At 37.6% G+C, this 25,224-nt stretch overlaps 1 protein-coding gene across 1 annotated transcript in view; it reads right to left on the reverse strand.

Moving 5' to 3' along the window:
* The window catches only part of SLC38A9 (solute carrier family 38 member 9), a 123,146-nt gene extending 98,351 nt beyond the window's left edge, over window positions 1–24,795 (reverse strand). The window contains exons 1-2 of the mRNA XM_023589022.3: window positions 24,363–24,795; window positions 3,893–4,037 (exon numbers count right to left, since the gene is read on the reverse strand). Coding sequence (XP_023444790.2) covers window positions 3,893–4,002 — 110 coding nt within the window. The 5' untranslated portion in view covers window positions 4,003–4,037; window positions 24,363–24,795. The remainder of the gene's footprint in view (window positions 1–3,892; window positions 4,038–24,362) is intronic.
* Between the last annotated feature and the right edge of the window lie 429 nt (window positions 24,796–25,224).

Genomic DNA, 25,224 nt, shown 5'->3' on the forward strand with positions numbered 1-25,224 from the left:
GTGATAAGCAAGATGATTTTAGGTAGCACAAGGATGAATGCTATTTTAATTACTTTGCATTTATTTCAGTGTATATTAGAAAAATCTATAAACAACATTTCAAACCTCTCATTTCACAAATATTTACTATTTAAGAGAGGCTAGAATAATCTCTAATTTAAAAAAGTAAATAGATGTTTACAAAGCATATTAAATTATTATACTACACAACTGGTACTGGGATATGGCAGTCATAAGGTGACCCTCAAATTATTGAAGTTTTGGAAATAACTGTCTAAGCTCCTTCTAAAGGAAGATATTTTTCCCCTCAGTGTGTCTAATTTCCCCCCTCCATGTGTCTGAATTTTATTTATGTATATAAAGTGAAGCAATCTGTATTTTAATGGGAAAAAAATGTTTTAAGGTATTCACCCTTTTTTCTCATCAAATAATAGTTTCTGGCCTCTTAAAGAAATATTTCACAAGCAAACTAGCATTCAATACTGAGTCCCTATAAATATTTGCCTTCCTTAAAAAATGCTTACCTAGTTATGCCATGATTGTAAACAGCTGATTCCCTCTCATTTTCATATGTTTCATTATAGAAAATATATTTACATTTAAACTATACAGTTATATTTTTAGAGAACTGTGTGAACATCTGCCAACTTAGTGTAATAGAATGCACCTTAATGACCTATGTTCTATTGTCACAGTGGTCAATTATTTATCATAGAATTTAAAGGTTTTCAAGAAAACTCTGAGCATTCATTCAACATTCATTAATTCTTGTATTTACTGATGTTGGACTATACAAGTGAAAATTACAAGATTCATTATCTTCTCTAAAGGCCACTAAAAATGAAAATGATAAATTTCTCATTGCCACCACTAACTGCAAGAAAGACTAAAATATTACATCTCTGGAAAATTCAAACAGGATTACTAGTCCCCCTTCATCATTTGGATTGGGACCCACTGCAACCTTAACAAAATTAGGATACTGGTGGCATGGAAAAGGTGCAGTTGTTGAACAGTTGACAGGTATTTACCTAACAGTATCTGCCACACTCTCCCACCTCAAGCACTGTTTCTCTGAGGAGACAACCATTAGTACAGATTCCTATTTATTCCTTCAGAGTTAGTTTATGCATATTGCATTATATACAATCTATTGATTTACGTTTACCTAAATGGTGGCATACTATACACACTGTTTAGTACTTCATTATTTCACTTAACAAAATAAGTTAAAGAGCTGTTCCATGTTAATATGTAATAAAGCCACTTCCTTTTTTTTTAATAGGTAAAAATTATTCCATTGTATGGATGTGTCATAATGTATTTATTTACCCAGTCCTGTAAGAATAGACATTTTGGTAGTTTTCTTTTGCTATTATAAAAAATAATGCATTAAATAACCTTATATATAAATTATCTTACATTGCAAATTAATGCTTACCAGTGAAATTACTGGGTCATATATGAACTTTGGAATTGGCCCCTGGCATTTTTTGGTGGAATGACATAAAATTTATAGGTTAAAAATTTAAGGAGGGAAGCGGACTTGGCCCAATGGATAGGGCATCCGCCTACCACATGGGAGGTCCGCAGTTCAAACCCCCGGCCTCCTTGACCCATGTGGAACTGGCCATGCGCAGTGCTGATGCGCGCACGGAGTGCCCTGCCATACAGGGGTGTCCCCGCTGATGCGTGCAAGGAGTGCACCCTGTGAGGAGAGTCGCCCAGCGCAAAAGCAAGTCCAGCCTGCCCAGGAGTGGCGCCGCACACACGGAGAGCTGACACAGCAAGATGATGCAACAAAAAGAGACACAGACTCCCGTGTCTGACAAGAATAGAGGCAGACACAAAAGAACACACAGCAAATGGACACAGAGAGCAGACAACTGGGCGGTGGGTAGGGAGGGAGAGAAATAAATCTAAAAAAAAAAAAAATTTAAGGAGACTGCCATCAAGAGCAAAATATGTCTTTTCATTAGATTTAATTATATTTTACTGATTTAAAAATACACATTTAAACATTTCTGAAAAAAGTATGCACCTTATAATCCAGAACATCTTTTTTTTTTAAAAGATTATTTTTTAAAAATTTATTTCTCTCCCTTCCCCCAGTTATCTGCTCTCTGTGTCCATTCGCTGTGTGTTCTTCTGTGATCGCTTCTACCCTTATCAGCGGCACCGGGAATCTGTGTTTCTTTTTGTTGCATCATCTTGTTGTGTCAGCTCTCTGTGTGTGCGGCGCCATTCTTAGGCAGGCTGCACTTTCTTTCACGCAGGGCGGCTCTCCTTACGGGGCACATGCCTTGTGCATGAGGCTCCCCTACATGGGGGACACCCCTGAGTGGCAGGGCACTCCTTGCACGCATCATCACTGCACATGGGCCAGCTCCACATGGGTCAAGGAGGCCTGGGGTTTGAAGAGTGGACCTCCCATGTGGTAGGTAGATACCCTATCCATTGGGCCAAGTCCACTTCCCTCCAGAACATCTTTTAATCACTGTCAGCCAGGTGGCAGTCATGAAAGTAGTTAACATTGCCTGTGCATATTTCTGGACATATTTCTGGTTATTTCAGTTATCAAACCATTTGAGGAATAAATATGAGTCATGTGGTTTTTAGAAAACTTTCTGTAACACTTTCTCATAAGATCAGGGAAGGGCAAGCATAAAAAAAAGAGTCAGTATCTGATGACATGCTCTCATAATCTGTAACAAATATTTCATAATAATGTAAAGTATCAGTGGAGGGGTGTTGTATGGGAATTCTGCACATTATGCATGATTGTTTAAGTTTACAACTTTTCTAATTACAAAATATATATATATGTGTGTGTGTGTCAGTGATTTGAAAGAAAATCCTTTCAAGAAATGTATCTCATCAATGCTGTCAATGACACAAAGGGCAAATTTTATAAAGGAGGAAACACCAGTTTTGATGACATCAAACGAAAAAGTGATTCAGAAGAATCAGATTCTGAATGTGAAGCGTTAGCAATATTTTAACTAATATACTTTATTTGTATTTCCATTTTTATAATTGCACAAGAGATGTGATAAATGCCAAATAAGAGCAAGAGTTCTTTCAATGCACATAAAATAAAAATTTTAAGTCATAAAAAAGTATGCATCAGAGGTATTGGCAGCACTTTTTTTCCATAATATTAAAAAAACAGTACAACTTGTAACCAGTAGCATCTCAGCCTTGACAAATAGTCTATATATTATTTTATGTACCTCAGGAGCATTTTAAAGTTTCTCTAATATAGATTTCACACATCCTTGTCAAGGTTATTCCTATGTGTTTTATTTTTTTCTTCCATTATATTTTCTCCCTTGGAAGTCTCTTTTTATCTGCCTATTTTGTAAACAGCCACTTAACTGAATTCTCTTACTATTTATAAGAATTTCTCAATGATTCTTTTGCATTTTCCAATTACATAATGATAAAATTTAAACTCAAATTATCTTAAAACTATCTGCTGGAATGTAGGCTCAATGAAGATAAGGAATATTTCTATTACTTTTATTGTCTATGCTTAGCATCTAGCATTTACTTTGCAGAAAGCAGATACTCTATACATACATATTAAATGAATAATATGAATACATTTTACTTCCTAAAACTTACCCCAACCTCTTCCCTCACATAGATGTTGAGTTTAGTAAAAAAAATCAAGTATAAATAGGAAACTATTCATATTTATCACCCATTCCATACATAAAAATCCCTGTAAGAAACTGGCTATTTTATAATGTCTATGTATGCTTGGTTATAATTAGTCCTATTTTAATCATTAAAACCCTAAATGAAGTGTTTTCTTCTCTTTTGCTTCTATTTTTATTTTTTTATTTTTATACTTTGTTTTCCAGTGTTTTTTATTTTAAACACTTACCTTTTGGATCTTAGATCTGATGAACTGACCTGGATAGACATAGGTCCAGGACTTATTTCATGATCTGCTTCAGAGATGAGATGTTGCCTGGAATCATCCATATTTGCCATTTTTCTCAGACTTTAAGCACTGAAGAAGTTTAGTCCTGTATAAATCACAAAAGATAAATAACTTAAAGTTTAATTAAAACTATTTCATTATTCATTGGTAACACATTTGCAGGCATAAGAAACTGGAAAAATACTGGAAATTGCTGAAGATATCTTAAGGAGGGATGACTATGCCTGAATTATTTATTGCATCAGAAACTTGCTAGGTTGGAGTGGTGTTTGTTCATATTTTTCAGCTTAATAAAAAAATAAGTGGGACAATCACATTTCCAGTAATAAATCAGATTAGGTTCTTTGGACCCATTTTCCTGTAGAAAACAACTAAATGTTGGATAAAACATTTAAAAGAACATCTTTTGGAAAGCACAGAAAATAGTGAGGAAATGAGGCCAATTTCTAGGGGAAGTTAAACCTACAGAAGTAAATGGTGCATGGACACAGCTTCTGCCCTGCCGGCATTTGCTGTACCAGAAGAAACTGGGCTGAAGTTTCCAAGGCTTGTGACATATTAGAGAAATAGAAGACAAAGCCTAGGGTTCATCCAAAGTAAGGAATGGGTATAATAAACCATCCCCACACACAATACAGCTGGATCAACAAAGAGCTATAGCTATACCAACCGTATAGAAACTAACAAGAAGTAAACTCATCTCACTCCTTCATAAGGGAACTACAAAGCAATTCTTGACACCACAGTGCAAGAAGCCTGTGTCTGTATACCTGGGGTGGGGGTAGGGGTGTTATAATAGTTTGTTACCAGAACCTGTAACAAACTATTGTTACCATAAACTGTACCAAATGTTAACTTGCAAGGTAGGCAAAGAAACTTTTTTTTTTTTTTTTAAAGATTTATTTATTTATTTAATTTCCCCTCCCCCCCTGGTTGTCTGTTCTTGGTGTCTTTTTGCTGCGTCTTGTTTCTTTGTCCGCTTCTGTTGTCGTCAGCGGCACGGGAAGTGTGGGCGGCGCCATTCCTGGGCAGGCTGCTCTTTCTTTTCACGCTGGGCGGCTCTCCTCACGGGCGCACTCCTTGCGAGTGGGGCTCCCCCACGCGGGGGACACCCTTGCGTGGCACGGCACTCCTTGCGCGCATCAGCGCTGCACATGGCCAGCTCCACACGGGTCAAGGAGGCCCGGGGTTTGAACCGCGGACCTCCCATATGGTAGACGGACGCCCTAACCACTGGGCCAAAGTCCGTTTCCCGACAAAGAAACTTTAAAGCTGTGAATTTAACTTAAGGTTAGCTTGTTTGGTACCACTTCTAGGTAGTTGACAAAAGCAAATATAAATACTTCCTGTGAGGATACACCATCATACCAGGGTGCAAAGAAATCCTGATAACAATACTTCAATAACAATGAATACAACACAATAAAAAATACTCTATTATGCAAGCAATTACAGTACTATGAGTGAGAATCAGAAGAAACAACAGCAGAAACATATATTTTCAGAATACAACTATAAAACAATTATGCTTCCTATGTTCAAAGAAATAAGAGGTAGAGATTTTCAAAAAGTAACTTAGAATATTTCAGAAAGGGCCAGAGTGAAATAAGTCAGAAAAATTATCCTGAATGCAGCAAAAAGAGAAAATGTGGAAGAGACATAGAAGACAGAATGAGGTCTAATTCTGCATTTAGCTGGAGAACAAGAAAGAAGCATATGGCAGAGATAATATATGAAGAGATAATAATTAAGACTATTCTAGATTCATAAATGATAACCCACAGATTCAAGAAGTCTAATGAATTACAAGCAGAATTAATAAATAATCTTATAGGGTTAGGAAAAAAAAAAGAATTAAAATTCCAGACACCCCGCCCCCCCAAAAAAAGTCAGGTGAAGGCCTTAGAATTAATGTGTTCTAAGGTCCTTTAATTGTCTAAAAGGAAAGTTAAATTATTATCAACAGATTAACATTATACTTGAATGTGATGCATGTTGTAAATTTTGAGGTAATTACCATTAAAATAATAGAAAACAGTGCATAACTTCAAAGCTAGTAGAGGGAAAAAATAAAGTGATTAAAAAAATAACTGACCTAAAAGAAGACAAGAAAGAAAGAAAAGGAAAACATAAAAAAGTGGTATAAATAGAAAGTACAAAATAAATAAGGTTCTCCCATTCTTTCTTAAACCCACTCTAATCAGGCTATCTACTTCATTACTCCACAAAATCTGCTGTTGTTCAATTACCAATGATCTCCACCTGGTAAACCAAGTGTTCCTTTCTCAGCCCTTAACTAGATCCATCAGAAACATTTGCCACCAATCATCACTCTCCTCCCTGATTATATTCATTAGGCTTTCATGTTTTCGCCCTACCACACAGGTCCCTCCTTCTCTGTCTTCTGTGTTGTTTTTCTTTTTCCAGACTTCTTAAAAATGTGGATTCCCAAAGTTCAGTCTTGGTCCTCTTCTCTATCTACCCTCAGTTTCTTAGTAATCATATCTTGGCAAATCATGGTTTCAATACCATCACTTGTGTTGTCTAATACAGTAGAAAAAAGTCACATGTGGCTACTTAAATTTAAATTCATTAAAATTAAAAATTTTTCCTCGTTCACACTAGCAATATTTGATGTACTCAAACTTACATGTAGCTAGTGACTACCGTATTGGACTGTGCAGGCAGAGACATTTCCATCATCAAACAAAGTTTTATTGTTCTAGATAGTAACAACTTCCACAATAATATCTCCAGTCTAAACTTCTGAATTTCAGACTTGCATATCCAACTGCATATTCGACATACTTAGATGGTATAGGCAGATACCTGTGGTGGTTTGGAACTCTACATACCCCAGAAAATCTTGTTCTTAAAGCTAATCCATTCCTGTGGGTATAAACCTATTGTAAGCAAGACCTTTTGATGAAGTTACTTAGTTAAGGCATGGCCCAGCGTGGTTCTTAATCCTCTTACTGGAGTCCTTTATAAACAGGATGAATATGGATAAAGAGGGAGAGAGAGAGAAAGCCACAGCAAGAGGCTGAAAGCAATGAAACCTGGAAGAGGAAGAGACCACCAGACACTCCCATGTGCCTTGCCATGTGGTAGAGGAGCCAAGGATCACCTGCAACAGGTTTCAGGAAGAAAGGATTGTCCTGATGATGACGTGATATGGACATTTTCCCACACTCTAACCATAAGTGAATAAACTCCCATTGTTCAAGCTAAATCATTTTGTGATATACTGCTTTAAGCAGCCTAGGAAACAAAAGACAACACTGTAATCTTAATGGCCAAAACTGAACTTTTGATTTTCTTCCTCCAATACTACCTCAACTTGTTGTTTTCCTGATTTCAGTTGATGGCATCTTTTTTTTTTTAAAGATTTAATTATTTTGTATTTATTTCTCTCCCTTTCCCCTCACTCCCCGCCCCAGTTGTCTGCTCTCTCTGTCCATTCGCTGTATGTTCTTTTGTGTCTGCTTCTATTCTTGTCAGTGGCCTGGGAATCTGTGTTCTCTTTCTGCAGCGTCGTCTTGTTGTGTCAGCTCTCCGTGTGTGCGGTGCCATTCCTGGGCAGGCTGCACTTTCTTTCGCGCTGGGCGACTCTCCTTAGGGGGTGCACTCCTTGCGCGTGGGGCTCCCCTACGCAGGGGACACCCCTGCGTGGCACGGCACTCCTTGTGCGCATCAGCACTGCATATGGGCCAGCTCCACATGGGTCAAGGAGGTCCTGGGTTTGAACCACAGACCTCCCATGTGGTAGGCGGATGCTCTAGCCATTGAGCCAAGTCCGCTTCCCAGTTGATGGCATCTTTATCCTTCAAGTTGCTCAAGCCAAAATTCTTAGAATCATCCCTTGACTTCTTTTTATCATAGCCTACATTTACTCTATTAGGAAATCTGGTTATCCATTCCTTCAAATATATACAGAATTGGACCACTATCATTTCTAACCTAGATTACTACAAAAGCTCTCTAATAGAGTTTTCACTCTTGTCTTCTCACAGTCTATTCTCTGCAAAGCAGACAGAATGTTGCTTTTAAAATATAAGTCAGTTGAATATCCTGCCTTGGCTCAAAACCATTCAGTGGCCAGCCTACCATCTCGATGTGAAAAACAAAATCCCCACAATGGCCTATAAAGTTCCATAGTCTGGCTTGTTGTCATTACCTCTTTGACCTTATATCCTGCAACTCTTTCCCATGTTCACACCACTCCAGCTGCACTTGATCTCCTTGCTTTCCCTTGAAAATGCCAGGCATGCTTCTGCCTTAGAGCTTTGACCTAGCTGTTTTCAATGCCTGAAAAGCTCTTTCAGATACCCACATGGTATTGCTCATCCCTCATCTCTTGTAAGCATATGTTCAAATAGCACGTTTTAATGAAACCTAACTTTACCATCCCTTTTGAAAGTTATAACCTGACTTCCTCAGCACCCATATCACCTCCTATATCATTCCACAGCAACATCATCTTCTAAAGAAATAATGAAATCTATTTATTATGCTTATTGTTAACCATCTGCTTTCTCCATTAGAATGCCCTACAAGAGTAAGGATTTGCTTATTTTGTTTATTCTAAGCATTTAGAACAGGGCCTGGTATGTATTGGGCAGTTAGTAAATATTTGTTAAATGGGTTTAATTTAACAGGTATACTGTTAGATGAAGACAAACTGTATAAAAAATAAAATCCAGCTATGCTATTTTAAAGATTACATATGCACATGTGCATGTGGATGCAGAAAGGATAAATGAAAAATGGTAGAAAACAGATACCACAATAACAATAATGAAAAAGAGCTGGATATATGTATTTTAAAAGTGATGGCAAAAAATATTATAGAGATAATAAGTACCTTTAAAAAAACTCTATACTCCAGAAAGATAATTTTACATTTGGTTGCATATTATAACATAGCCTAAAAATACAAACAGCAAAATCTTACAGAATTAAAAGGAGGAATAGATAAATTAAAATCATACTGGGCAATTTAAAAGCTTTCTCTATGATGGAGGGAAAAAGCAATAGAAATAATTACTACAGATATACAAGACAATTAACAAATACAACATAATTAGCATATAAAATACTGCAGCCCAAAATGAAAAATGAATATTTTAAGTACTTCTGGACAATTCACAAATACTGACCATATTGGATCATCAGGTAAGTCTCAATAATTTTGAAAGGGCTAAAGTCATACAGAGTATGTTCTCTAACCACAATGAAATAAAACTAAAAATCAATAAAAGTTCAATCAGAAAACCCAAAAATACTTAGAAATTAAGAATCATTTTTCTCTATACATGCCTCTTCTGTCCCTTTTATTGAACCTGTGGTTGGTGCTGGGGTTGTTGTATGTCCATGTGCCAGCTGGGCCCTGAGCCTCAGTGGTGTTATAGTACCTACTCTCCAGTTCGTTGGACTTATCCAGGTCAGCTGACAGGGTGGGGAGGATGGACAACCACCACACTAAGGAACCGAGAGAGTCTACAGTGTGGGCATGAGAGTCCCATCCACCAGCTGTGTGGGACTGAAGCCCCCTCTCAAATGAAGGTGGAGTGGGCATCATCACCCCAGGGTCCTCAGGATGGAAGAATAAAATATGGATTAGAATGGACTTACTGGTATTCTACTATAGAATTACTGTGACTCTAGCAATGGAAGAGATTATATCATTGATGTTGAGACAGTGGCCACAGGAGTTGCAGAAGGCAGGGAGAAGGAAGAAGAGGTGTGATACTGGGGCATTTTCAGGAGTTGGAGTTGTCCTGAATGATACTGCAGGGACAGATGCAGGATACTATATATCTTGCCATAACCCCTGAATAGACTGAGAGACAGTGTAATACAATATAAACTATAATCCATGCTGTGTGGCAACGCTTCAAAATGTATTCATCAATTGCAATGAATGTACCACACTAATGAAAGAAGCTGTTGATGTGGGAAAAGCACAGAGTGTGGAGAGTGGGGCATATGGGAACCTCCTATATTTTTTAATGTAACATTTTGTGTGATCTATACATCTTTTAAAAATAAATAAAAAATATATTAAAAAAAAAAAGAACCATTTGTAAAGCACCAATTAGTCAAAGAAAACAGAATGAAAAGTAGAAAATACGTTGAACTAAATGATAATGAAATAGTAACTAACAAAATCTATTTTACATAGTTAAGCGGAAATCTCTAGCCTTAAATATTTATGTCAGAAAAAAGGATGAAATTTATACAAGTAATTATCTACCTTAAGAAGTTAAGAATTAAGAATAAAAGGAAGAAGTAATGGAGGGCAGATATTAATGAAAGAAAAATCAAATATACAATAGAGAGATTGATAAAGCCAAAAGTTAGTTCTTTAGAAGACTAATAGAATTGATAAATCTCTGGTAACACTAACCAAAAACAAAAGAGTAAACGTAATGTCAATCAATATTTGAAATGAAAAAGGGCAAATTAGGTTTATCACAGGAAATTTTGTTTACCCCTAGAGAAGTCGGTTATTGTACTGTACATTAATAGCTAAAAAAGAAAAATCCTATGACCATCTTAGTAGACATAGAAATAGCGTTTGGTGAAATTCAACAATGATTTATGATAAAAAATTTTCAGCAAACTGGAAACAGGAAATTCCCTTAATCTGATTTTTTTTTAAAAAAGCACCCACAAAAAAGTTATAGCAAAAAGGATAGCTAATTGTGAAACACTGAAAGCTTTCTTTAAAACCAGAAAGAACCATTAGGGCTTTCCTTAATCTTTTATCTTAGTCAGTATACTAAGATAGGAAAAAGAAATAAAAGGTATAATAAGAACTTGAAAAGAATGAGTGTATTCAAAAGAATACAGGTTTACTATTAGAAGGAATCAGAGTTAGCAAGATTGGGGTTAAAAAAACAATATAAAAATCAACTGGATAGCTATTAAAAGTGCAAAATCACAAGTGCTGGTGAGGATGCGGAAAAACTGCATTACTGGTAGAAATGAAATGGCATAGCTACTGTAGAAAACAGTTTGGCAGTCAGTCAAAGGGTTAAACATATAATTACCACATAACCCAGGAATTCCACTATTAGGTATATATCCCAAAGAACTGAAAGTGGGAACTCAAACAGACATATGTACACCAGTGTTCATAGTGTTATGCACAATAACTGAGAGGTGGAAAGAACCCAAATGTCCATGAATAAACAGACAAAATATGGTCTACCCATACAATGGAATACTATTTAGCCATAAAAAGGAAAAAAGTTCTGCTATGTTACAACAAGGATAAACCTTGAAAATGTTACACTAGGTGAAATAAACCAGACACAAAGGAAAATTTTAAATGATTCCACTCACATGAAATATCAAGAACAAGCTAATTCATAAAGACACAAAGTAGAGAAGAGGTTACCAAGGGCTGGGGGTAGGGGACAGGGGGAGTTATTCCTCAATAATACAAGAACTTCTATTCTGGGTGATGAAAATGTTTTAGTAATGGAAGGTGGGGATAGTAGTAAAACACAGTAAAAGTAATGCCACTGAAATGTTCACGAAAAGTGGTTAAAATGGCAAATAATAAGTACACATATAATGTATACACACACAGACATATACAAAGATGGCGAGGTCCTCTGGTGATAGTGAATTGAAGAGGTCAGTAAATCCTTTCCCCAAAACCCAACTATAAAACTGGACAAGATCATTTGAAAAACAACTATTTCAGAGCTCTGAAAATGACCAAGAGCAAACAAAAAAATTGACAAGCACTCATTTATGAAAAACTGCTGAAGCCTGTGGAATTCTTGCATATAGTTATTCACCTCTCCTCTTCCTGCCCCACCCTTGCCTTACTGGTAAGCAAGGTAGTGCCACCAGGGTGGGGCTTGTCATAAAAACAGCAGCTTAGGTGACCAACTTGATTTGGAGCAGAAGGTGAGGAACTGAATCCAATGTTGCTGTCATTAAAAATTGCAAATTCAGTAGGAAACAAACTAGGAAGGCTCACAGCTCTGCTGGTCTGAGGATGCAGATACACTTAGTGAGAATGGAAGACTGGAGGACTAACCAGAAATTTAACAGAAAGGTCCTGGAAATGAGAGAGCTATAGAGGCTCAAAAGAGTAGAAAAAGAAGAGTAAACTAAATCCAGAGAAGCAAAAGTTAAGAAATAACAAAGATTAGAACAGAGATAAATGAAACAGAAGATAAAAAAAACAACACAGAAAATAAATACCACCAAAAGGTGGCTCTTTGAAAAGATCAATAAAATTAACAAAAACAGAAAGGGGAAAGGACACAAGTAACTAAAATCAGAAATGAAAAGGGGGACATGAGCACCAACCCTAAAGAAATAAAAAGGATTATAAGAGAATACTATGAACAAATAACTGCAAGCCAACAAATTAGACAACCCACATGAGTGGAAACACTTTCCTAGAAATACAAACTACAGACACTGACTCAAGAAGAAATAGAAGACCTCAAAAACCAGTAACTGGTAAGCAGTTTGAATCAGTAGTCAAATACCTCCCAAGAGGGGAAAGCCCAGAACCAAATGGCTTCACAGGGAACTTCTATCAAATATCCCAAGAATTATCACCAACCCTGTGCAAACTCTTCTGAAAAACTGAAGGAATATTCCCTAATTAATTCTTTATCAAACTAAAGCCAGATAAAGATACCACTAAAAAAAAATTACAGACCATTATCTCTTATGAAAATTGATGCAAAAACCCTCAACAAAATACTATCAAACTGAATCCAATAGCACATTACAAGAATTATATACCGTGATCAAGTAGGATTTATCCCAAGTACGCAAAGGTGGTTCAACAAAGAAAATCAATTAATGTAATATAGTATATTAACAGAAGAAGGAAAAAAAAGACATTATTGTATTGACAAAGAGGAGGCATTTGACAAAATCTAGTATGTCTTCTTAATAAAAACACTTAGAAAACTAGGAATAGAAGGAAACTTCCTTAACATGAGACAGGGCATATATGAAAACCCCACAGCTACTTAATGGTGAAAGACTAAAAGCTTTCTCTCTAATCAAGAACAAGACCAGGAACCAGTGTTACCACTGTTATAAAACACTGTATTGGAAGTTCTACACAGAGCAATTAGGCAAGAAAAATAAATAAAAGTTATTCAAATTGGAAAAGAAAAACGAAACTTTCCCTGTTTGCTGATGACATGATCCCATATACAAAAAATCCTGAAAAATTCACAACAAAACTATAAGAGCTAATAAATAAAATCAGCAAAGTGGTAGGGTACAAGGTCAACACCCCAAACTCAGTAGTGTTTTTATACACTAGTAATGAACAATCTGAAGAAGAAACCAAGAAAAAAAATCCATTTATAAAGGGCAACTGCAAGAATCAAATATCTAGGAATAAGTCTAATCAGGGATGTAAAGGACTTATACACAGAAAACCACAAAACACCTAAAAGAAATCAAAGAAAACCTAAATAAATGGAATCCATGTTCACAGATTATAAGACCAAATACTAAGATGTCAATTTTACCCAAACTAATTTACAGATTCAATGCAATCCCAATCAAAATTCCAACAGCGTTCTTTACAGAAATGGTAAAGAAATCATCAAATTTGTATGGAGAGATAGTGAGCCCTGAACAGCTAAAGCCATCTTGAAAAAGAAGAACACAGTCGGAGGACTCACACTTCCTGATCTTAAACTTATTACAAAGACACAGTAATCAAAACAGCATTGTATTGGCACGAGGGCTGACATACAGACGAATGGAACTGAATTAAATGTTCAAAAATCAGCCCTCACACTTAAAGCCAACTGATTTTTGAAAGGGGTGCCAAGTCCACTCAAATGGGAAAGAATATTCTCTTCAACAAATGGTGCTGGAAAAGCTGGATGTCCATATGCAAAAGAGTAAGGTGGTCTACTTCACACCATATACAAAAATCAACTAAAAATGGATAAAAGACCTAAATATAAGAACCAGAACTCTAAAATTCCTAGAACAAAACATAGGGAAGCATCCTCAGGACCCTGTGCTAGGCAATGGTCACTTAGACTTTATAACAAAGCACAAACAACAAAAGAAAAAATACAATAAATGGGACCTCATCAAAATTACAAACTGACTTTGTATCAGCATACTTCATTATGAAAGTAAAACAACCACCTACACAATGGGAGAAAATAGTTGGATATTGGAGATTGATTGCAAACAGCATGAGGGAACATTTTGGTTTTAAACTGGATTGTGGTGATGGAACACAAAATTCTATATAGCTTTATTAAAAATCAGAATTTTGACAACCAGCAAGATGGCACCAGTAAGGAGCTCCTAGAGTCAGCTTGTGCTACAGGGAAGTTAGTAATCTTCCCAGAGCTATCTAAAGTACCTGTTTGTTGATGGTGCATGGATGTATGGGACCCCTGCATATTATGCTTGTTTGCTTTGTAAGTTCACAATTTTACTCTACACTTAGTGTTTATGTATGTTCATGTATAAATGATACACACACAAAAAACAGGGTGGGTTTGAGGGGAAAATCCACCAAATGTAACATACTTTGGTTAGTAGTAATATTTTGAGGATGCTCTTTCATCATTAGTTAAAAATGTTTCACAATAGTGCAAGGTATTGGTGGTCGGGTGAGGTATGAAAGCCCTGTATGTTTTGTAAGTTTAAAATTATTATTTTGTTTTATAAGTTCAAAACTATTACTATATATTCATTATGTATGCTTATGTATAAGTGATATATTTCAATAAATTTTTTTAAAATCACAGAATTTTGTACTTAAAAATCAATTGTATTTATATTGTATTTAATAGCAACAAAGTAAGTGAAATTTTTAAAAAGATATTTTTAAAAGTATGAGGCGTATAGATTATCAGGGTCTGGGGCAGGAGATAGGATGAGAGGAATGGGGAGTTACTGCTTAAAGGGTACAGAGTTTCTATTTCAGGTGATGAAAATATTTGAGTAATGGATTTTGGTGACAGTAGCACAATATTGTGACTAATTAATAGTAGTGAATTATACATTTGAAAGTGGTTAAAATGGCAAAATTTGAGTTGTATACAAGTTACAATTATAAGTTTTTTTTAAAAAAGTATGATGTGAGTGAAAAAGTAACATAGAAAGTCAAGACAATAGTTCCTCTAGGGCAGTGGTTCTAAATTGAGGCAGAATTTGCCCCCAGGAGACATTTAGCAATGTCTGTAAACATTTTTGTTTGTTACAAATGCGGGAGTGCTAAAGGCATCCTGTGGCAGACATTAAGGATGCTGTTAAATTTACTACAATGTGTAGTACAAACTATACAACAAAAGATTATCTGGCCCAAAATGTCAATAGTGCTGAGGTCGAAAAACCCTGTTCTAGGAGAAAATAGGGAGTTCTGATAGGAAAAGCCAGCAGGGCGCTTTATTTAGTGAGTACAATAGCCTATGTCTTCACCTGGGTTCTGGTTACATGATCATTTGTTTTACAATTATTCAAAATACATGTTTTTTATGCATGCTTCTGTATGTATGTTATTTTTTGTCAAAAAAATGCAAGGAACTTCATAAAATAAAATAAATGTTTTAACAGTTAAAGGCAAGTACTTTACCTTTAATCCTCACCTTGTAAGTTACTATTACTATGCCCATTTTATAGATAAGGGTATAAGGCACAGAGAAGTCAAGTAACTGATCACCAAGTTATTAAATAGCAGTAAAAATTCAAAGCAAGGCAGTCTCCAGAGCTTCTACTCTTTACTACTATGCCATACTGTCTTTCCTGCTTTTGCCATTTCTTTCTTTTTTAAATTTTAATCTTTTACCTTCTTTTTTTTTTTTTTTTCTTTTACCTTCTTATTCTGGTTCTTATTACTGCCTAGATTACATAACAAGTTCAGTTTTATTGTTGCTGTATTTGTTTAATGGAGTCTATGACTGCTGTTCTTAATTTTATAAATGCAAATTTAGAACAGAGCAGAAAGAAAACAGGATTTTTGAGTCAGAAATCCTGATCGGCCACTCACTACCTTTATAATTTAGAACTAACTAGTCTCATGGAGACTAACTGGGCTATTTCTTCATCTGCAAAACTAGAATAATAACACCCATGTCACTGGTTTGTTTCAGGATTACTTAGATGATGTATATTATATTTAGCACTTCATATTGTGAAAATAAACATTCAAATGTATTTTTATTTCTCTCAAAAACAAATGAAAATACTTGTTTTACTTACATGGACCCTCTAGGATTTTCTTATTTTTTTTTAAGTGAAAAATTTGCTTGCAGTCGACATAGCATGCAACTATTATGTGACACAGATGTTGAAAATGTACTATTCCCTAAATATGTTCACTTTTCCTCATTTCTTTCCTTTCCACTTCCCTCTTCTGCTTTCCTGCCCAACATTTAAGCTAGCCAAAGTTCTCATTAACTGAGTCTGACTAGAAACAAATAAATGTTTTTAAAAAATATTAAATTAGTAACTTCTAACAGTAACTGTTCAAAAAGTTACACCGAAATACTGCAATCTCCATCCAAAAAGGGCTTTATTTCTATATCTAATAAAAAGTCAGTAGTAAAAACGAATATCTGTTAAAATTAGAAAACTAAAATATTACATGAAAGTAAACTCTAAACAGTATACTCAGTCAACAGATTCTTAATGAGCTCCTAAAATGTACAGAAATGAGAAAAACAGAAACAAATTTATAAAGTCATGATCCCTACCCTCAATATACTTTTAAAAATCTTATAATTTATGAAGCTCATATAAGTTGAGTAACTTTTCTTAAATCACTTAAATAATAAAACCTAGTAAGAAGCTAATAACCAATTCTGATTTCCGGTTCATTATTTCACTTTTAGCTTAAATCTACACCAATTACTGGCTCTGGTTCCAAATTAGCTTACTGATATACATCAGTGAAAGTTTTATTCTTTAATGGTAAATAGTTTAGTTGACAGTTTGAAACATACATTCATATGAAGTATTGTATATATTTAAATGTGGAGCATTAGAAATGTTGCTGAATATAAAGTGCCCATTATTCAATGATAACTGTTACTAAAATTCCACTGTTAAGACGGGAACAACTGATATAAAGTTTAGTATCATAGCATCATCATCAAAACAAAGATGAGGGAAGCGGACTTGGCCCAATGGATAGGGCATCCGCCTACCACATGAGAGGTCTGCAGTTCAAACCCTGGGCCTCCTTGACTTGCGTAGCCCATGAGCTGTGCTGATGCCCATGAGCAGTGCTGATGCCCACAAGGAGTGCCGTGCCACGCAGGGGTGTCCCTGCGTAGGGGAGCCTCACACGCAAGGAGAGCCAACCAGCGTGAAAGAAAGTGCAGCCTGCCCAAGAATGGTGCCGCACACACAGAGAGCTGACACAACAAGATGATTCAACAAAAAGAAACAGATTCCTGGTGTCGCTGATAAGGATAGAAGCAGTCACAGAAGAACATGCAGCGAATGGACATGGAGAGCAGACAACTGGGGGGAGGGGATAAGGGGAAAGAAATAAGTAAAAAATGAATCTTAAAAAAAAAGAACCAAAAGACAGAGGTGAGAAGTAAAAAAAAAGAAGCTTGACTTTTCACTTCCTTCATTTACAGAAAAAAACTGATTAACAATTCAGCTCACTTGTTTGGTCTTAAGTTATGAAACTAAAAGGCAGGATTTTTCAACTAATTTATAAAATTAGGATTCCTAGTTCTGTTAATTTCCTTAATTTAAAGCTATCAATTTGACTATTAACTTGAAAAAATGGTTCCCTAGATGTAATGAATAAAAATTCAGTATAAGGGAGCAGATGTGGTTCAAACTGTTGAGTGTCTGCTTCCCACATAGAGATCCTGGGTTCAGTTCCCTGTGCCTCCTAAAAACAGAAAAACAAACAACAAGCAAACAAATGAAAAACCAACTCAGGGTAGCTGATATGGCTCAGTGGTTGAGTGCCGGCTTCCCAAATACAAGGCCCCAAGTTCAATCACTAGCCCCAATACTTCAAAAAGAATTTAATAAATAAAAATAAATACATAAATAAATTCAGTATAAAATATCAGTGAAAAATACATTTTAAGTTAAGCTGGACATAGTATAGGAGTTAAAAGCTTGGGAAAGATAAACATACTGTAGAAAAGTTATATTTAGGATTTGGCAGTAGCTTCATCAAATTTTTAAACTATTTTAGAAATTGAAAAAAATGATTGTAAGGAAGACAATATTGTTTCATGAAAAAGAATAACATCAGGAAAAGATGTTCAACATCATTAGTTATCAGAGAAATGCAAATCAAAACCACGAGATACATTTCTCATTGACAGAAAGGAGAATGGCTACTATTTTAAAAATGGAAAATAATAAGTAGTAGAGAGGATGTGGAGAAATAGGAACACTCACTCATTTTTGGCAGGAATGTAAAATGGTGCAGCTATTGTGGAAAACAGTTTGGTGATTCCTCTGAAAGTTAATTATGGAATTATATGTCACAGCAATCCCACTTTTAGGCATATACCCAAAAGAATTGAAAGCAGGGATGCAAGTAGATATTTTCACACCAATATTCACAATGGCATTATTCACAACTGCCAAAAAGATGGAATCAGCCTAAGTGTCCATCAACAGCTTGATAATAAAAATGTAGTACATACGTACAATATTATTCAGTCATAAAAAACAATGAGGTTCTGATACTTACTACGACCCAGATGAAACTTAAATACATTATGCTGAGTGAAATAAGCTAGACAAAAAGACAAATAATATATGATTCCACTTACAAAAATTTCTAGAATTGGCAAATTTACAGAGGCAGAAAGTAGAATTAGCATTTACCAGGGTCTGGGGGATGGGTAGAATGGGGAATTATTGTTGAGTGGGTACAGTTTGTGGTGATGAAAAGGTTTCAATAATGGATAGTGAAGATGCTTGTACAACACTATAAATGTAATTAATGTCACTGGAATGCACACTTAAACATGGTTAAAATGGCAAATTTTATGTTACATATGTATCACCACACATTAAAAAAAAATAACACAAAGAACTTGGGGGCTCAAGTAACTGGGCTCCTGTCTACCAGATAGGAGATCTAGGATTCGATTTCCGGGGCCTCCTGGTAAAGGCAAGCTGGCCTACATGGAGTGCTGGCCCACAAGGAGAGCTGGCACAGCAAGGCAATGCAACAAAAAGAGACACAGAGGACAGACAATAAGTGATGTAGCAGACCAGGCAGCTGAGGTACTGCAAAAGATTGAATGTCTCTCCCCCACACCAGAAGGTCCCAGGAGCAGTTCCTGGTGTTGCCTAAAGAGAAAACAAGCAGACACAACACAGCGAATGGATACAGAAAGCAGACAGCAAGTGCAAAACAACAAGGGGGGAAGGGAAAATGAATAAATAAATCTTAAAAAAAAAAGAACTTGGGGGAAATTTATTCAAGAAATCGAAACCATAATTTCTTTAAAAATCTATAAATTAATGTATGCAAGCATTTAGAACTATGCCTAGCATTACTAACTCTGTATAAGAGTTTGTTATTATAATTTCTAAGCTTAATGAAACTAAGCCTTTTTATACTATGAAGGGGAAAAAAAAGCAACGTGTAGATTTTGCTAAGGTACCTTGGGTTGGACTCTTTAGGGCCTTGTAACTGGAAGTTTTACCCCAAATAAATACCCTTTATAAAAGCCAACAGATTTCTGGTACTTTGCATTAGCACCCCTTTGGATGACTAATAGAGAATTTGGGACCGAGAAGTGGGGTGGTGCTTTTGCAATTAACAAAATGCTGGAACACGAGTAAGGGTATTTTTTTGGAGAAATCGTGAAATGCTTAATGGAGAGACCTAGACTGCTTTGAAGAGACTGTTGGTAGGAATAAGACCTCTGATGAGGTCTTAGAAGTAAATGATGAATCTATTATTGGTAACTGGAGGAAAGGCGATAGTGTTTTCAAGCTGCAGAGAACTTAGCAAAATTGCCTCCTGATGTTGTATGGAAGGCAGAATTTGAAACTTCCGAATTTGGACATTTAGTCAAGGAGATTTCCAAACCAAATGTGGAAAATACAGCCTGACTTCTCCTTGCAGCTTAGAGCACAAAGTTAGAGGAAAGACATAAGCTGATAACTGAATTGTTGGGCACAAAGAAACCTGAAACTGATTCCAGAAATTTCAAACCTCTGGAAACCAAGCCCCCTGAAGACAGAGCCCCATTTGAGGAATTAACTAAACATGGAACTTGTAAGTCAGGATTGAAAATGCAGTTATCCAGGAAAGACTTTATATAAGTTTTACTGTCTGATGGCTTGGACCTGTGCTTCCTGCAGGCTAAACCAACAAGCTTTTAAAGAGAGCTCTATGAACAAAACCACTGTCAGCCTGGACTAAAAGACATATGGAGGGGAGATAAGGAAGAGAAAACAGCTTTAAGAAGAACACCATGGAAGCTGAGGTCTGGAATTAAGACATCTCCTTGGGCCAAGAGGACCCCACCCAAGTGTATGGAGAGGGTGCGTTGCCCTGGTATTTGAAGAGGGTGGAAGTTTCTGCCCATTGTTCTGGGAGAGTTTTGCCATCCCAGTCTACATAGAGGGTGGAGCACATTCCCCAAGAGTTGGGGAGAGTAAAATTGACATCCCACAGACCTGAGAGGGGTGGACCTGCCCCCCTTAGATTAGGGAAGTCTGGGTCACCAACTCATTTCTCTGAGAGGGTTAGGCCTGTAGGCCAGAGATTAGGGAGAATGTTGCCTTCCCCTCACTGTACTAAGGGGGTTGAGACTGTACTAGAGAGATTGGGTAAAGTGTGTCCACCACCCGGTGTTCTTGGAGTCATGATGAGGTCTGGAGCACAGTGGCCACCCAGATGTTTGATGAGGGTGGAACCAAGAAAAGAGCTGTTTGGCAAGGCTATGGAAAGGCTGGGTCCCCGTGAGGCCCCAGAGAGAAGAAACCACCATCTTGAGAATGACTCTCAGACTTTAAAATCTAATGAAGCATGCCTTGCATGTTTTTACAACTGTAGGGGACTCTTGATTCATGTTTCCTTCCCAATTTCTCCTTATGATAATGCAAATGTTTATCCTTTGTCTGTGCTTTTGTATACTGGAAGCAGACAAATTGTTTTATAAGCTTCAGAGGTCTACAGCTATATGGGACTTTGCCCCAAGACAAACTGTATTTCTATAAACTGATTGTGATGTGATTTTGTACCTAGTATTGTGACTGGTTTAAAGTTTTGGGTTTTTTTTTTTTTTCACATATTGTAATGTCTCTTTGGAATTCAAAGGTGAAGTGTAGCAGTTTGATATTATTTATGAATTCCAAAAAGAGATATAGATTATGCTTGTAAACTGGTCTGTTCCTCTGGGCATAACCCTTTGACTATATTAGATTCAGCTGAGGCGTCTGGTTAAATTATGTTAAGATTAGGGCTTTGATTCAACCAGGTCTTTAGAGTGACTTAGCATTGAGTTCCAGTCCCCTTGGTGGGCTAATAAAACTGACTCTCACACAGAAATAGATAACAGAGAAGATACACAGAGGATCCTGCAGCCCGGGAAGAGAGATGAGCCTGACAGTTTACAGATGACCTTGTGAGGAGACCAGAGTAACCGAGCCCAGAAAGAAATGAGCCCCAGAGGAAGGGAGACAAGCCCTATGCCAGCCTATAGGTGAGATCAGAAGCTGGAACTAAGGAACTTTAAGAGGAAAAAGGAAGGCTGAATCCTCACAGACATTGCCCACCATCTTGCTTCACTATGTGGGAACAGACTTTGGGTGAGGAAGTACCTTATCCAAAGGTGATATCCTTATGATAGCCTTAGATGGACTCTTTAGGGCCTTGTAACTGTAAGCTTTTACCCCAAATAAATATCCTTTGTAAAAGCAGATTTCTGGTACTTTGCATTAGCACCCCTTTGGCTGACTAATATATTTGCTATTATAATTTCTGAGCTTAATGAAACTAAGCCTTTCATACTATGGGGGAAAAAGCAGTCTGTAGATTTGCTAAGAAATGTAAGTGAAAAATTTTAATACTGATCAGTAGGCAGAAGTCATTGTTCATATATCTCACACAACTGATTAAAAAAAAACTTTCAGAAGAAATGGCCAAGGCATTAATTTATTTGAATTACATAAAATAGTTAATTTGGAATATGGACTATTCTGTTCTATTAAGTAGAGTGTGGTGGTTGAAAGCTCAGGTATAAGATTGCCTGGATTTGAAATCCTGTTGCTGCCATTTACTCCGTGACCTTGGGAAACTAATTATTTAAACTACCTGGGAAGTAGACTTGGCCCAGTGGTTAGGGCATCCGTCTACCACATGGGAGGTCCGCGGTTCAAACCCTGGACCTCCTTGACTCGTGTGGAGCTGGCCCATGCGCAGTGTTCATACACACAAGGAGTGCCCTGCCACGCAGGGGTGTACCTGCATGGGGGAGCCCCACGTGCAAGGAGTGCGCCCCATAAGGAAAGCCGCCCAGCACGAAAGAAAGTGCAGCCGGCCCAGGAATGGCACTGCACACACGGAGAGCTGACACAACAAGATGACACAACAAAAAGAAACACAGATTCTGCCGCTGACAACAACAGAAGCGGACAAAGAAAAACATGCAGCAAATAGACACAGAGAACAGAGAACTGAGGCAGGAGGAAGGGGAGAGAAATAAATAAATAAATAATTTTAAAATAACAATAATAAAAATAAATAAAAGCAAATGGAACTAAACCAAGAAAAAAGGCATCCTGGTGAAAGCAGTTATGGTATGTATACATGTTTTCTTCTATACAAGTCTGTAACTGCTATAAAGTCTAGTAACAAATTTATCTAAACCCCTTCCTTAAGAACTGCTTAATGGTCAGCCCACAGCAGTTATAATGCTCCATTGCTGTGACAATTGGAGCATGCTACCGATCTAATCAATAAATGCTTCAAGAGATGTTAAATTTGACAGTGCAGGAGGACAATGTGTTCTAATAGAGAATTTACTAGCCAAAGCAATGTTAAGGCACCAAAGACCCTCTCTTCCCATATATAGAATACTAAATGCTCTCAAGTTATGTTTAGGTAAGAAAGAAAGAATACTAGTAAAGGACTGAAATGTATGTGTATTATAAAGTGCAGGCCCTGTAGAAATTTTTAACCTCTTTTTTTTTTTTACGTTTATGCCCACATACCCTTTCAAAAAAATGCTTTAGAGAAATACCTTAATTTGTAATTCAGATTGGTATTCTTATCTTCCTATCCTGAGTTTTTCCTTTATTGTAAATATTTAAAGTTATAAATCACAATTAACAGCATATTTTAAAAAATATGTATAACTGAGATTTGTAGTATTTAAGATTGTGAGATGAAATCTAAGGTTAACTGTTCTCACAGTGGGCATAAGATGGGGAAGGACAGGTCATTTTCTAAAAGTCAAAGAAACTATTGGTGACATCTTAGTTTGCTACAAATCTTTTGTCTTAATACAACGTTTGTAGTTGTAAGGCAAGGAGATTTGTCTTCAAGTTAAGGTAAGGATCATACAGTGAGTTTGTCTGATCCATTGAAGAGTTGTAAAACTTTCCCTTCGTGGGCTGCCTGTTACCAGCAAATGTCAGATCTCTGTCATATCGGAAGACACGAAAAACAAAAAAAGAAGGGAGAAAAGATTAGGATTGCTGATCTACTGAGGTCAGCGATGGATAAAGCATTGTCTGGGAGTCATGAGGTTTGAGGTTTGAGTCCAGCCTACCACTAACTGGTTGTCTGGTGTTGAGCGAGCCAGTTTCTTCAACTCGGTGGACCACAGTTTCCTCATATGCTAAAGTGAGGAGAATGACTAGCTGCTCTCAAAGGCTCCTTTCAGCTTACTATTATTTGCCTGTTAAGATGTCAAGTCACCCATTCTCTACAAAACATCCACTCAGTGCCCAGCAACTGAGTCGTGTGAAAAGCATAGCGAGGGATTAACAGTCACGGCCCTCCCCACATCTGTGATTCTAGTTCAAAAGACAACAGGGTTTCCTCCCTAACCTCCCTTCTCCATCTCTTCTCTATTTGAGATAGAGAAGTACAATTTCACCAATTCTCCTCAACCTCCTCCAGTCACCCGAGTGTTCCTCTCCCGTAGCCCTGCCCCTTCCCTAAGGGTCCCGCAGACCTCGACCCCCACACCTCCTTGCATTACCTCAACCCGGGAGGGAGTGCTTGGCTTTCTGCGGCTGGAAGCCAGTGGAGAGCGAGCGCCTGCCCTCGGGAGCGGTCTTCGCTGCCCCGGGCTTGCTTCACCGTGGAACTTCCCCAGGTGACAGCCGGCTTTCACCTCGAGCTCAGCCCTTCCCGCCGCCTCCCCTCAGTTCCCTTCTCTCCCTCCCGAGGAGTGACTTTACAGGACGAGGGAATGTGCTCTACCTGAGCAAGCCGAGCCCTCAATCTCGGAGAACTGGGCGAGAAAGCGACGACCCCCTTCTCAAATCTTCTCAACTTGCAGCAGAGGGGCTCCGCGTTCCCCAAACCGGAAGAAGCAAAGGTATAGGTCGCAGGGGCCGGTGGGGAATGGAGTTCTTAGCGCGCCAAGCCGGCAGCCGCCACCAAATCGCCAGCCGCTGGGGACTACAACTCCCGGAGAGCTCTGCAGAACCCGGCCCTCGATTTGGGGAGGAGGGCCAGCCGGTGAACCTCCCCGACCGTGCGGCTGCTGGGGACGGCGAGGGCGAGTCCTTTCTGAATCGCTGCCCTAAATTCTTGCCAGTCCCAGCCCCCCGCGGGAGACCTTAAGGCGTCTAGGAGAAGGGAAGTGATCTCTGCCGCCCAGACCGACCTGGCGGCCACTTGAGAGAGGACTGATGTGATAGCTCCATCTAGGGCTTGTTAGAAAGAAATCTTCTGGGAGAAAATAAGGCTCACCAGATGGTGAGAAGAAAAGAATTTATTCTCAATCTTGCAAGAAGGGGTGCACAGCCAGAAAACGTGACTGGCGACCCGAACAAAGAAAAATGACGCAATTTATACCCCTAAGCCTAGCATGCAAGCCCTTCCTCTGTTTCTCCATAGACTGGATACTTCAAAAGTTACAGCCTATCCAAGAAGATCTAACTTTCCCGGGCAAAATTTGTGATTAACCGTTTCGCCCATCACATTTCAACTATTAGTTTTTACCTGCTCCCCTTTGCCAGATAAGGAATGGAACTTAGTGCTGAATTGGTATTGCCCTAGCTCTTTCTTGGACATCTTTTTAACCGCGTATAGGACTGTCTTAAACTGGTTTCTTTTG

This window comes from Dasypus novemcinctus, chromosome 2, assembly GCF_030445035.2.
Source record: "Dasypus novemcinctus isolate mDasNov1 chromosome 2, mDasNov1.1.hap2, whole genome shotgun sequence".
NCBI lineage: Eukaryota > Metazoa > Chordata > Mammalia > Cingulata > Dasypodidae > Dasypus > Dasypus novemcinctus.